The sequence below is a fragment of the Papio anubis genome, chromosome 17, assembly GCF_008728515.1.
Source record: "Papio anubis isolate 15944 chromosome 17, Panubis1.0, whole genome shotgun sequence".
NCBI classification, from domain to species: Eukaryota; Metazoa; Chordata; class Mammalia; order Primates; family Cercopithecidae; genus Papio; species Papio anubis.
Window position 1 is genome coordinate 59,884,987 of NC_044992.1, and position 14,746 is coordinate 59,899,732.

Below are 14,746 nucleotides of genomic sequence, written 5' to 3' on the forward strand. Positions count from 1 at the left end.
ATCCCAAGTCATGGTGTAAACAATCCTCAAAAGATCCAAAAACAGGAAGTACAGAGCCATCCACTTTGGATGCTTGGCTATAGTAGACCTGTTTTATGCTGCAGTCACAACAGATACCTTGATTGTGGTGAGCCCTGTATCTTCCAGGGTTTGCTCATGATCTCACCCACTGATTTCACCAAGAGGTCTGTGAACTTTCCTGAAAGCTAAAGCCAGATTGTGACCCAGAGACAAGTTTGTATTTTCCTGGGAACCTTCTTTGATAGTAACAAAACTGCTCTATGCAGGTAGTTTTATACATGATGCTGAGTTTTGTTTTGTTTTGTTTTGAGACAGAGTCTTGCTCTGCCGCTCAGGCTGGAGTGCAGTGATGCAGTCTCAGCTCGCTACAACCTCCACCTCCCGGGTTCGAGCGATTCTCCTGCCTCAGCCTCCTGAATAGCTGGGATTATAGGCACGTGCCTCCACGACCGGCTAATTTTTCTATTTTTAGTAGAGACGGAGTTTCACCGTGTTGACCAGGCTGGTCTCCAACTCCCAACCTCGTGATCTGCCCACCTCGGCTTCCCAAAGTGCTGGGATTACAGGCGTGAGCCACCGCGCCCAGCCTATGCTGAGTTTTCAAAAGCCAAACTTTATACTGTTTGGGATGCACACACATAGATTCTAAAAGTGTAAGGAAAAACAAGAGAATGTTTGCCACAAAAGTATTGATTGCCAGGGAGTTGGACACATAAGCATCTAATGTATTGGTTATAGATAAAGTTACGTTTCTTAACCTGGTTGCATTTTACATATTTTGAAAAATTATAATGAAGGAATAATTGTGTGTGTGTGTGTGTGTATGCATGTGTGTGTCTGTGTGTTTTGAGATAGAGTCTTGCTCTGTCACCCAGGCTGGAGTGCAGCGGTGCCATCTCAGTTCACTGCAACCTCCGCCTCCCGGGTTCAAGCAATTCTCCTGCCTCAGCCTCCCGAGTAGCTGGTATTACAGACAAGTGCCACCATGCCCGGCTAATTTTCTTATTTTTAGTAGAGACAGGGTTTTGTCGTGTTGGCCAGGCTGGTCTCAAACTCCTGTCCTCGAGTGATCCACCCTCCTCAGCCTCCCAGGGTGCTGGGATTACAGGTGTGAGCCACCACATTTGGCCAAATGTAACAAGAAATATTCAAGGCCTGTGTAAAGCAATCTTTAGGCTAGGCGTGGTGGCACACACCTGTAATCCCAGCACTTTGAGAGGTGAGGTGGGAGGATTGCTTGAGCCCAGGAGTTCAAGACCAGCCTGGGCAACATAGGGAGACCCTATCTCTACCAAAAATAATAATTAATTAAAAAGTTAAGCAATCTTTAAAGCTTAACTAAAGACATGAAGGATACTTTGGGAGTAAGATTTTCCATCCTGGAGCAGGGGAGGCTTGACCAAAATGAAACTAATATTTGATCTAGAAAAGTTAATGTGCAAGAATACTGAGCACAGTAGCTCACGCTTATTATTCCAACACTTTGAGAGGTTGAGGAGGGAGGATCACTTGAAGTGAGGAGTTTGAGACCAGCCTAGGCAACATAGCAAGACTCTGTCTCTACAAAAAAATTAAAATTGGCCAGGTGTGGTGGTGTGCGCCTGTAATGCCAGCTACTTGGGAGGCTGAGCCCAGAAGTTGGAGGAGGATATCTTGAGCCCGGGAGTTTGAGGCTGAGGTGAGCTATGATCGTGCCATTGCACTGCATCCCAGGCAACAGAGTGACAACCTATCTTTAAAAAAAAAAAGGAAAAAGAAAGTTATTGTGTAAGAATAGCCAAAAGGGGAAAAAATAGATGTTAATGAAAAAGGCCCTAGATATTAGAGCACATTTTGAAGCTTCATTAATTTGTTCTACAGAAGAAGCAAATCAGTAGATAAATACAGAATCCAAAAATAGACCTAAGCATGGAGATTCAGCTGTGGTAGCATTACACATCACAAAAGGAAAGCATGTTTGGGAAAATATCACTTAGATCTCTGCCTTAGCAAAAAAACATTTAGATTGATGAAGAATTGTTAAAAACCCCACAACCCTAAAAACAAAAGAGAACTTCAGTAAGAAAGCATGAATTAATTTATGTTTTTATTGTGATACTTTCTTTTTAGAGAGATAAAAAGTCCAAATGCCATAGAGGAAAAAAGTGGATACATGTATTTAAAATTCTGAGTGGAAAATTGTTACTGTAATCAAACTCAAAAGACATGACAAACTGAGGAAAAATATTTTGTACCACAAATGGAAAATTTTCTTAATTGACAAAGACCTTTTATAAATGAAAAGTGCTAATAGTCTAATACAAACAAGACAAAGGATTTGAATAGGCACTTTGCAAAAAAATAAATATGAAAGGCCAGTAGACAGAAAAATGATTACTTATTTCATAATTTAAAACAATGGGATAGTATTTTTTACCTCTGAATTTGACTAACAGTTTAGAAGTTCAGTACTAACTCAGCATGAGTGGAAGTGTAGGAGCGCAGGGTGGCTTCATGATTGATGGTAGTGTGGGACTATGATTGCACTGTTCTGAAGAGCAGTTTGACCCCATATCCATCAGCATTTTCAGTGCAGGAACTTTCGGACCCAGCCATCCCACCACTGAAGGATATAGAGGGGTATTCCCTAGGTTTACCAAGACAGACATAGAATGTTGTTTGTTACAGCTTTGGCTGTGATAGCAAAACAGCACAAAACCCTGAGCCCCATGTGGAGATGGGAGTGGAGTTGAAGTTCAGTCCATTCTCCTGGTCGGACTTAGTTGATCAAGGAGAAGTAGAAGGAAAATCTGCCACTGGCACACCCACCAGCATGCTACTCTGGGATAGGGAGCATCACAGATTAGCCATAATACTGCCTAACTGGCCTTGCTTCCTCTGCAAAGAGAAGCCTTTGTATTTGGTGATAAAAGGGACCTCTTTGCCTCGTGAACACCAAGAACACAACTGAGCACGCTGCCCAACTGTGAGCTCCTAGGGTGTCACTACGCTAGAGTCCTTCAGACCGTGCTCCATTCCTGGCCTTTCTCGGCAAAAATGGCCCAGTTGCCGTGCTGGACCTGGCCTTTCGGAGGCGTATGGAAAACAAGCCCTGAAAATCTCCATGAGAAATCCTACACAGTCCTTCTGGCATAGTCACCCCGCCTTACTCCTGTAGCCTGAGACTTCACGTTATCCACTGTATTGTGCCTGCAGAGCTTGTCCTTCTCCTTAGTTCCAAGTGTGTTGCCAGTGGGATGGAATTTGAGTATGTTAGCTCCCAGTGAGGATCCACTCCCTTTCCCCTCCTCCCATCACCTTATGAGAGACTGTGAGGAGCCTTATGGAGAATGTTTGCTACACCAGTTGAGTGCAGTTAATAGGCATGAGCTGTCAGCCTGGGGGAGAATGTATTGTGGGGACCTACAATCACAGGGACACAAAACCTTAAAAGTGGAGGGGCGAGAAGAAGCAGGGAGAGTGATGGGGAGTTTTTGGTGGGGGGAAAGGAGATAAAAAGACTGAAATCTCCTCCCACATCTTTTTGGAATCACTACCCCAAGTTAAAAAAAGGTCTCTATTCTTTCCACAGAACTGTGCATGAGAAATTGGCTGCATTTGGTTAAGGTGTGATAAAAGCAGTTCTTCTGCCACTAGCACTCTTAGAGACAAGAGCTCCTTTCTTTTTAGGTTTTGCTTCGTGTCTCTGTTTGTGAGAAATATTCTGATTCATGAAATCTAGTCTAATCCCCTGAATGTAGAGCCTCACCACAGGCCTGGTCTTTACTAGTAGATGCAGTGATTTTCTTTCCTGCCTGAGAAAGCGTTGTGGCCGGTGCCTGTGTCTCATGATTTAGGTCAATATGGGCCGACCTTCCTCATTCTTCCTCTTTCTCGAAAGCTGGGCCCCATGGGCCCCATTCTCTGTGGATGTAAGAGACCTGATTTATGTTAGTAGATCCTTGAATGCTTTAAAATCCCCAGTGCTTGTGAGACTCAGAAATATTGCTTGATAAAATAAACGTTTTTGTATTCTTTGGTCTTCGTTTTTTGGAAGGAAAAAACTCTGGAAACAAAATATTCTTTAACAGTGACCTGGTTTAATAAATTATAGCGTATCCATGCAATGGTATATTTTTTAATTCCTTAAAACATCTGTGTATTTTGATAAGGAAAGATCTTCTAGTGTAATTATCCACTGATTAAAAACTGTGGTTGTGTGTGCACTATAAAATACATATGTGTGAATATGTAATGGACTATGTAAAGAGATACATAAATGTTGGTATGTACATGAAATGTTTTAGGAATAAATCATAATTATTTCTTATGAGGAGGCATGGAAAGGATAGCATTTCTTGTTTTTGCCTTTTTGTACTCTTTTGTCTTTTCTTATTAAGGAATTGTACAACTACAACTAAGTTTTGTCAATTGGGGTTGTCTGGTTTATAGGATTATAAATAAGTCTGCTTTGTCTTCCTAATTTTTCAGTATTGCATTTTTATCTTTTCTGTTTATTTTTCTAAGTTAACATTGTCTTTCTATCCATGCATTCTTAGGTTACACCGGATGACATCAATTGAAAGAGAAGAAAAGGAGAAAGTCAAAAAAAAAGAGAAAAAACAGGAAGAGGAAGAAACGATGCAGCAAGCAACATGGGTAAAATACACATTTCCAGTTAAACATCAGGTAATTTTTACAACAACCCTTTAAAATAGTGTTAGCCATTTCTGAAACTTTTATCCTGAAACTTTGAATACTTACTAATTTTATTTTACTTTTGACATAGTCTTTTTATTTTATTTATTTATTTTTGAGACAGAGTCTGGCTCTGTTGCTCAGACTGGAGTGCAGTGGCACAATCTTGGCGCACTACAGCCTCAGCCCCCTAGGTTCAAATGATTCTTCTGCCTCAGCCTCCTGAGTAGCTGGGATTATAGGCGTGCAGCACCATGCCCGGCTAATTTTTGTATTTTTAGTAGAGACAGGGTTTCGCCATGTTAGCCAGGTAAGTCTTGAACTCCTGACCTCAGGTGATCTCTTGCCTTGGCCTCCCAAAGTGCTGAGATTACAGGTGTGAGCCACTGCGCCTGGCCTACTTTTGACATAGTCTTTTAAGTAATATGTTAGGGATGAAGTACATCTTCCTGGCAAATTTACAAAGCATCAGTTTATCTTAGTAGAATATAGGAGGCTTATGAGGACAATTTGTTGAAGTTGTTATAAAACTATAAAATTGTCTTAATTTTTACATGCTAAAAAGGAGCATTATTTCATTGACCTTTGATTCCCAGTGACAACTAAGTTGATTAGTAAATTTTTTTTTGTCCCCACTTGGAGAAACCTGGGGATGATTAGTAAATTTAATTTGCCTCACTTTGAAACTTGTTTGGTAAAAATGCATAAAACCACATGTGGTTTATAAGCATTGTCATTCTTACTGTTTAATGTTTTCATTTACACCAGGTTTGGAAACAAAAAGGTGAAGAGTACAGAGTGACAGGATATGGTGGTTGGAGCTGGATTAGTAAAACTCATGTTTATAGGTTTGTTCCTAAATTGCCAGGCAATACTAATGTGAATTACAGAAAGTCATTAGAAGGAAGTAAGTAATTAAAATTACGTTTTCTGCATAATCGTTCTGCTTTATATTTCTTATAAATTTGTAGTAGTATATTGACTATATTTTAGATAAAAACATTTTCCTGAAATTTTTAATAGTACTGCAAAATTACCAATTTAGTTTACTAAAACCCTAAAACTGTAAAAATTACCTTTATTCACAGGAATTTGATGTCTCAGATTTCCGTAAGATCGTAGAATGGAACTTGTTTTTTAGAAGAGGCCTCAGCCGCCTGATTATCATTTTTCAAAATCTTAGATTCAGGCCAGGCCACCAGGTGCAGTGGTTCATGCCTGTAATCCCAGCACTTTGGGAGGCCGAGGCAGGTGTATTACTTGGGAGTTCTAGACTACCCTGGCTAATATGGTGAAACCCCGTCTCTACTAAAAATACAAAATTTACTGGGTGTGCTGGCACACACCTGTGATCCCAGCTACTCAGTAGGCTCAGGCAGGAGAATGGTTTAAACCCAGGAGGCAGAGGTTACAGTGATCCAAGGTTGCACCACTGCGCTCTAGCCTGGACGACAAAGCAAGACTGTCTCAAAAAAAAAAAAAAAAAAAAAAAATTCAGGCCAGCCGCATTGGCTTACACCTATAATCCCAGTGCTTTGAGAGGCTAAGGCAGGAGGATCACTTGAGCCCAGGAGTTCAAGGCCAACCTGGGCAACATAGCAAGACCCCATGTCTACAAAAAAGTTTAAAAAATTAACCAGGCGTGTTGCCACGTGGTGCTACTTGGGGGTTCGAAGCAGGAGGATTGCTTGACGCCAGGAGTTTGAGGTTGCAGTGAGCTACAATTGTGCTGTTGCACTCGAGCATGGATGACAGAGCAAGACTCAATCTCTTAAAAAAAAAAAAATCTTAAATTCAGTACTAATTCACTTCTTGAGGAGTCGTGTATCTGGTAACCTTAGCATTGTTGCACGTAAGAGAAAACCAGAAAGGAAGTGATAGAGGCTTCCAAAACACTGTCACATAAATGAGGTTTTTTTGTGGGGGTTGGGAGGTTGTTTTGTTTCTGTTTTTGTTTTGTTGAGATGGAATCTCGCTCTGTTGCCAGGCTGGAGTGCAGTAGCGTATCTCGGCTCACTGCAACCTCCGCCTCCCGGGTTCAAGCAATTCTCCTGCCTCAGCCTCCCAAGTAGCTGGCACTACAGGCGCATGCCACCATGCCCAGCTAATTTTTGCATTTTTTGTAGAGATGGGGTTTCACCATGTTGGCCAGGATGGTCTCGATCTCTTTACCTCAAGTGATCTGCCTGCCTTGGCCTTCCAAAGTGCTGGGATTACAGGTGTGAGTCACTGCTCCCAGCCAAATTTTGTCACTCTTGGTTCAGTTGTCACTGACCACTTTTTTAAATCCTGTAGTGTTTTAAAACAAATCCCAGAAATTATGTTTCACCAGAAGTTCAGTATATATCGCTACATAGACATTTTTTCCATAACCATCATGTCATTATCACACTCAACAAATTAACTATAATTAATAAATTAATCATCTGATTTTCAGTCCATATTCCACTTGCCCTAGTTGTCTTAGAGGTACCTTTTTACTGTTAGCAGTAAACCAGGTCCAGGCAAGGTCACACATTGCATTTCATGATTTTTCTTCAGTCTTTTATTCTGTTATATAAACTTCAAGGAGTCCAAGAACCATTGAAATAGATTACAAAAGTTTATATACATACTTTTTTCCTTGGTAGAGGATCATAGTATTTATCCATTTCTAATAGGGTTCTGTGACACAAAGTATGTTAGAAGCCACTAATGTGGACTTTCTGGAATCATCGAACAGATTGTGATAATCCTTTATACACGAGTTTTCTTTCATTATATTTTTGTGTGTGTGTGACAGAGTCTCGCTCTGTCAGCCAGGCTGGAGTGCAGTGGCACCATCTCAGCTCACTGCAAACTCCACCTCCCAGGTTCAAGCAGTTCTCCTGCTTCAGCCTCCCAAGTAGCTGGGACTACAGGCTCATACCACCACGCCTGTCTAATTTTTGTATTTTTAGTAGAGATGGCGTTTCACCTTGCTGGGCTGGTGTTGAACTCCTGGCCTCAAGTGATCTGCCTGCCTCAGCCTCCCAAAGTGCTGGGATTACAGGCATGAGCCACCACACCCACCCAGATTTTATCACTTTGTTTGTGCTTATCACCTACTTTTTTTGTGGCTGGATGGGAGTCTCATTCTGTCACCCAGGCTGGAGTGCAGTGGTACGATCTCAGTTCACTGCAACCTCTACCTCCCAGGTTTCAGCGATTCTCCTGCCTCATCCTCCTGAATAGGGATCACAGGTGTGCACCACCATGCCTGGCTAATTTTTCTATTTTTTTTTTTTTTTTTTTTGAGAGGAGTCTCAGCTTGTGCTCCCCAGGCTGGAGGCAGTGGCGTTTGATCTCGCTCACTGCAAGCTCCGGCCTCCCAGGGTTCACGCCATTCTCCCTCGGGCCAGCCTCCCAAGTAGCTGAGACTACAGGCTACCACCACCAAGGTTTTTGTATTTTTAGTAGAGACGGGGTTTCACCATGTTAGCCAGGATAGTCTCGATCTCCTGACCTCGTGATCCACCCGCCTCGGCCTCCCAAAGTGCTGGGATTACAGGCTTGAGCCACCGCGCCCGGCCTAATTTTTCTATTTTTAATAGAGACGGGGTTTCACCATGTTGGCTAGGCTAGTCTTGAACTCCTTGTCCTCAAGTGATCCACCTGCCTTTGCCTCCCAAAGTGCTAGGATTACAGGCATGAGCTACCACACCCATCCAAATTTTATCACTCTTGTTTCAGTTGTCACTGACCGCTTATTTTTTTTAAGACGTAGTCTCGTTCTGTCACTGAGGCTGGAGTGCAGTGGCGTGACCTCAGCTCGCTGCAGCCTCCGCCTCCTGGGTTCAAGCAATTCTCCTGCCTCAGCTTCCTGAGTAGCTGGGATCACAGGTGCGCACCACCACGCCCAGATAATTTTTGTATTTTTAGCAGAGATGGGGTTTCACCATGTTAGCCAGGCGGGTCTGAAACTCCTGACCTCAGGTGATCCACCCACCTCTGCCCCGCATAGTGCTGGGATTATAGCACCACGCCAGCCTGTAGTATTAATGTTTATCTTGTAGCTATGTTACTGAATTAACAATTTTTTTTTTTTTTTTGGACGCAGAGCCTCACTCTGTCACCCAGGCTGGAGTAGAGTGGCATGAGCCTCTACACCAGGTCTACTTTTTTTTTTTTTTTTTAATCCTGCAGTGTTTTAAAACAAATTTCATAAATCATGTTTCACCAAAAATGTTCGTACAAAGTTTTCTGAAATGTCTGAAATTCAGTCATTCCTTCTATGTTTTAGGTCAGCCAGGCATATAGGATTATATCGTACCTTATACTCAATAAGACCTTTGTCCTTTTTTTTTTTTTTTAAATGAAAAAATGAAACATAACTTGCTGGCAAATACTTGTTTGTTTTCACTAAACTTGACATATTAAAGTACTAATACTGGAAATAACGTTAATTATGCTATACACGGTTCTTTTTAGCCAAAAATAATATGGATGAAAATATGGATGAGTCAGATAAAAGAAAATGTTCACGAAGTCCCAAAAAAATAAAAACAGAGCCTGATTCTGAAAAAGATGAGGTAAAAGATTCAGATGCTGCAAAAGGAGCAGACCAAAGTGAAATGGATATCTCAAAGATTACTGAGAAGAAGGACCAAGGTAAGGAGAGTCAGCTGTGGAGGGCAGCCTGGGGGTGATAAGAATGCAGTGGATCGGGGTCCCACCACAGGAAAGGTACTGCGTTGTGTTTTCTTGATAATAGCTTTATTAAAATGTAATTCATATCCCATACAATTCACCCAATTAAAGTGTAAATTCAGTGGTTTTTAGTATAGTCACAAAGTTCAACCATTATCACGTCAATCTTAGAACATTTTCATAACCTTGAAAAGAAGCCTCATTCATACCCATTAGCAGTTACTTACCAATCCTTCCCCAAAGTGCCGCCAGCTTAGCAGTCTACTTTCTGTCTCTCTGGATTTGCCTATTTTGGACAGTCCATAGAAATGGAATCAGGCAGTATGTGGTCCTTTGTGGCTGGCTTCATCCACTTAGCATGTTTTTAAGGTTCATCCATGTTGTAGCATGTATCAGTACTTTCTTTCTATTTCTGAATAATACTCTGTATGGATATGCCACATTTTGTTATCCATTCATCAGTTGATGGACATTGGGCCGTTTCCTCTTTTGGCTATTATGAATAATGCTGCTATGAACATTCATGCAGAAGTTTTTTGTGGCCAAGCGTTTTCACTTCTCTTGGAGATATACCTAGGAATGGAATTACTGGATCATATGGTAACTCTGTTTAACCTTTTGAGGAACTACATTGTCTTTTGTAACAAGTCATTTTTTAAAAAACTAAATAAGCTAAATAATGCATGTGGCTAGAGATATGTTATAACTGTAAAAGTCTATACAAAATATTACATGAAGGTACTAGCGTGTGCAGTAGCCTGCCACATACTAAGTACTTTTTCATTATGGCATTCCATCGTTTTTAGATACTAAGGATCAGAATATTTAATTATTTTGGGGATGTATGTCTCATAAAGTTCAACACTATTTATTGACCAGGAACTTTGAAATATATGTTTAAACTCTAGAGAGAAAATGAGAAAAATAGATACTTTAATATTTTTGGCTAGGCACAGTGGCTCATGCCTGTAATCTCAGCACTTTGGGAGGCTGAGTTGGGCGGATCACCTGAGGTCAGGAGTTCAAGACCAGCCTGGCCAATATCGTGAAACCATGTCTCTACTGAAAATTCAAAAACTAGCCAGGCATGGTGTCACATGCCTGTAATCCCGGCTACTCGGGAAGCTGAGGCATGAGAATTGCTTGAACCCAGGAGGCGGAGGTTGCAGTGAACCGTGATCACGCCGCTGCACTCCAGCCTGGGCAACAGAGTGAGACTCCATCTCAAAAAAAAAAAAAAAAAGTATAAATTCCTCCTTTCAGAGTAAAAGTTACATTTCTATAAATGTCTTTGTTTCACAGATGTGAAGGAGCTTTTAGATTCTGACAGTGATAAACCCTGCAAGGAAGAACCAATGGAAATAGACGATGACATGAAAACAGAGTCACATGTAAATTGTCAGGAGAGTTCTCAAGTAGATGTGGTCAATGTTAGTGAGGGTTTTCATCTAAGGACTAGTTACAAAAAGAAAACAAAATCATCCAAACTAGATGGACTTCTTGAAAGGAGAATTAAACAGTTTACACTGGAAGAAAAACAGCGCCTCGAAAAAATCAAGTTGGAGGGTGGAATTAAGGGTATAGGAAAGACTTCTACAAATTCTTCAAAAAATCTCTCTGAATCACCAGTAATAACAAAAGCAAAAGAAGGGTGTCAGAGTGACTCGATGCGACAAGAACAGAGCCCGAATGCAAATAATGATCGACCTGAGGACTTGATTCAGGGATGTTCAGAAAGTGATTCCTCAGTTCTTGGAATGAGTGATCCTAGTCATACCACCAACAAACTTTATCCAAAAGATCAAGTGTTAGATGATGTCTCCTTTCGGAGCCCAGAAACAAACTGTCAGAAACAAAATTCCGTTGAAAATGACATAGAAGAAAATGTCTCTGACCCTGCCAGTAAAGGCCAGGAACCCAGTAAGAGTAGAACAAAAGGAAATGATATTTTCATTGATGACTCTAAACTAGCCAATGCAGGTGATATTGGTTCTTTGATCTATAGGAACAAAAAACTGCTCATACAGGAGGAAAACGACACCATCGTTTCTTCTTCCAAGAGTGCTTTACATTCATCAGTGCCTAAAAGTACCAATGACAGAGATGCCACACCTCTGTCAAAAGCAATGGACTTTGAAGGAAAACTGGGATGTGACTCTGAATCTAATAGCACTTTGGAAAATAGTTCTGATACTGTGTCTGTTCACGATAGCAGTGAAGAAGATATGATTGTTCAGAATAGCAATGAAAGTATTTCTGAACAGTTCAGAACTCAAGAACAAGGTATTGAAGGCTTGGAGCCATTAAAATGTGAATTGGTTTCTGATAAGTCCACTGGAAACTGTGAGGACAGACTGCTGGGTAAGGTAACTGAAGCAAATGGTAAAAAAACAAGTCAGCAGAAGAAATTAGAGGAGAGATCAGTTAATAAATGTAGTGATCAAATAAAGCTAAAAAATACTACTGACAAAAAGAATAATGAAAATCGAGAGTCTGAAAAGAAAGGACAGAGAACAAGTACATTTCAAATAAATGGAAAAGATAATAAACCCAAGATATATTTGAAAGGTGAATGCTTGAAAGAAATTTCTGAGAGTAAAGTAGTAAGTGGTAATGTTGAACCAAAGGTTAATAATATAAATAAAATAATCCCTGAGAATGATATTAAATCATTGACTGTTAAAGAATCTGCTGTAAGGCCGTTCATTAATGGTGATGTCATCATGGAAGATTTTAATGAAAGAAACAGCTCCGAAACAAAATCACATTTACTGAGTTCTTCAGATGCTGAAGGTAACTACCGAGATAGCCTTGAGACCCTGCCATCAACCAAAGAGTCTGACGGTACACAGACGACCACACCTTCACCATCTTGTCCAGAAAGCAATTCAGTTAATCAGGTAGAAGATATGGAAATAGAAACCTCAGAAGTTAAGAAAGTTAGTTCATCACCTGTTACTTCTGGAGAGGAATCTAATCTCAGTAATGACTTTATTGATGAAAATGGTCTGCCTGTCAACAAAAATGAAAATGTCAATGGAGAATCTAAAAGAAAAACCGTCATCACAGAAGTCACTACGATGACTTCCACTGTGGCCACAGAATCAAAAACTGTGATCAAGGTAGAAAAAGGCGATAAGCAAACTGTGGTTTCTTCCACAGAAAATTGTGCGAAATCCACTGTCACAACCACCACTACAACGGTGACCAAGCTTTCCACACCTTCCACAGGCAGCAGTGTGGACATCATCTCTGTAAAGGAGCAGAGCAAAACCGTGGTCACCACGACAGTGACAGACTCCCTGACCACCACAGGAGGCACGCTGGTTACATCTATGACTGTGAGCAAAGAGTATTCCACACGAGACAAAGTGAAACTGATGAAATTTTCAAGACCAAAGAAGACTCGCTCAGGTACAGCTCTGCCATCCTATAGAAAATTTGTTACCAAGAGCAGCAAGAAGAGCATTTTTGTTTTGCCTAACGATGACTTAAAAAAGTTGGCCAGAAAAGGAGGAATCCGAGAGGTCCCTTATTTTAATTACAATGCAAAACCTGCTTTGGATATATGGCCATATCCTTCTCCTAGACCAACCTTTGGCATCACTTGGAGGTATGTACTTTAAAATGTATTTGGGGAGGGAGAAAATTTTTAAAAGAATTATCTCACAAGAATATCTCATTTTTAAAAAATGAGATAATAGAGATAAGACAGGAAACATATTAATGGCTAAAGATAGTAATGGAAACAGGATACAGAAAGCTTCAAAATTGGCCAACTGGTATGTACTAAAGTTTTTGTAGGGAAAAATGTTTAAAGACTTAAAATTTAAGAGAATGTTTTAAAATGATATTCAGTTTTAACTTTCATAAGACAAAAGGAACGTGTCAGATGTGATTGTTTTTGTGGTCTGATTTTCTGAGTTACTGCTCTGGGAACAAGATAATCACCAACTTTCTGGAATGTTTGTATTTTATTAGGTAATTCGTAAAAAATAAGACATAAAGAAACATGCCTGTAAATTTCATAAAGCTTATCATAATGTGAAAATCTTCCTAATGTAGCTTATTTGCATGATAAACATTTGTTTTGGAGTTCTCTGTTATTTACGTATGAATAGGTAGTCTCTAAGATTTCTGAGAAATTTTTTTAAACCCAGAAAGAGTCCTAATTTAAAATTTTCTGGGCACTTTAGGTTTAGGGGATGCGTCCTAAATAGATAGTGTTGGCAGTTGTAAAATCATGTAGTTTGATGTTGGGAAGGGATCTTAGAACTTCTTATGTTTTGTAAATGTACAGTGATTTGCCTGTGGCTACAGAGACACAGGAATAGTGCCCGGTTTTCCTAAATCCCAGTCTAGTACTTTATCTGCTATATCACATTTCAGTTATTTGTCCTTGCTTTCTCCTTTTTCATGTCCTTGTCTTTATCTTTTCACCCCTGTAATTGAGAAGGATGGAACATAAACATTGAAAACATGAGAGTTCTGGGAACATCTTTAGAAATCAGAATCGGTCATAGTTGCAGTTAGATTTTGCTAGGATCCTCAAATTATTTCAGCGAGTTACGGAGCCGTTTTCATTTCCCCTTAGGCTTCGTTTTTGTGTGTCTTTTAATATTTTTCCAATTTCTTTAAAAATCACACTTTTTTGATTTCCTTTATATTACAATCAGCTAGTATTAGAAAAAAAAGTAAGTACTCTCTATGAAGGAATTCATTTATTAATACAACCAGTCATAGTTTTTTTGACCAAGTTTTTTATAACTCATCTTTTGATTTGAAATAAAATATCATCACTCCATTACACATTCAATAGAGACAGCTGAAAAGTACAATTTCTCTGCAGGGCCTGCAATGAAGGATTTGCAGAATCCTGCAGGGAATCAAGGAACTCTTCATTACAATTCATGGATTTATAGGATTACTCTGCACTTTTCTGCTTTCTTCATTGAGAGCGGTCCCAAAATGTGTCCTTGACTGTCCTGCAGGTAACTTCTTTCCCACTGGAAAAGTTACTGTGTACAAATACTTTAATTATAAAGTGACCTGGTAGTTGTGGAGGCCGACCTTTCTGCTCTTTGTATTCTGAAACGGAGGGTAGGCTCAACTGGGAAGCACTCTTCTCTGAACGCTCCAGCAGAGTTAGGCACCGGTCCTGATCAAGTGTTGCTCGGGGCCCTGTTCTGCACAGCTGAATTTCAGGAGCTGAATTTCATGTCTTAGTATGCACGATGGCGCAGTTTGTATTACTTGATTTCACATTTTTTAGTGGAAGGAAATACCTTCCATTAAACATTATACATTTTAAATCGATACTGCCTTCAAATGTATGCTAACATCTTAATTTGCTGAAACAAATTTGAGAGAAGCATAATCC

General features: G+C 40.2%; 1 protein-coding gene across 21 annotated transcripts in view; it reads left to right on the forward strand.

The window, feature by feature from the left end:
* The window catches only part of BPTF (bromodomain PHD finger transcription factor), a 150,206-nt gene that overhangs the window by 73,450 nt on the left and 62,010 nt on the right, over positions 1 to 14,746 (forward strand). For all 21 annotated transcript variants that reach the window (XR_004179290.1, XR_004179289.1, XR_004179292.1 and 18 more), the window contains 4 exons: positions 4,560 to 4,689; positions 5,467 to 5,605; positions 9,148 to 9,327; positions 10,669 to 12,979. Coding sequence is in view for 17 of the 21 variants with exons in the window: in XM_031657147.1 (XP_031513007.1) it covers positions 4,560 to 4,689; positions 5,467 to 5,605; positions 9,148 to 9,327; positions 10,669 to 12,979 (2,760 nt within the window). In the remaining 4 variants the exon portion in view is untranslated. The remainder of the gene's footprint in view (positions 1 to 4,559; positions 4,690 to 5,466; positions 5,606 to 9,147; positions 9,328 to 10,668; positions 12,980 to 14,746) is intronic.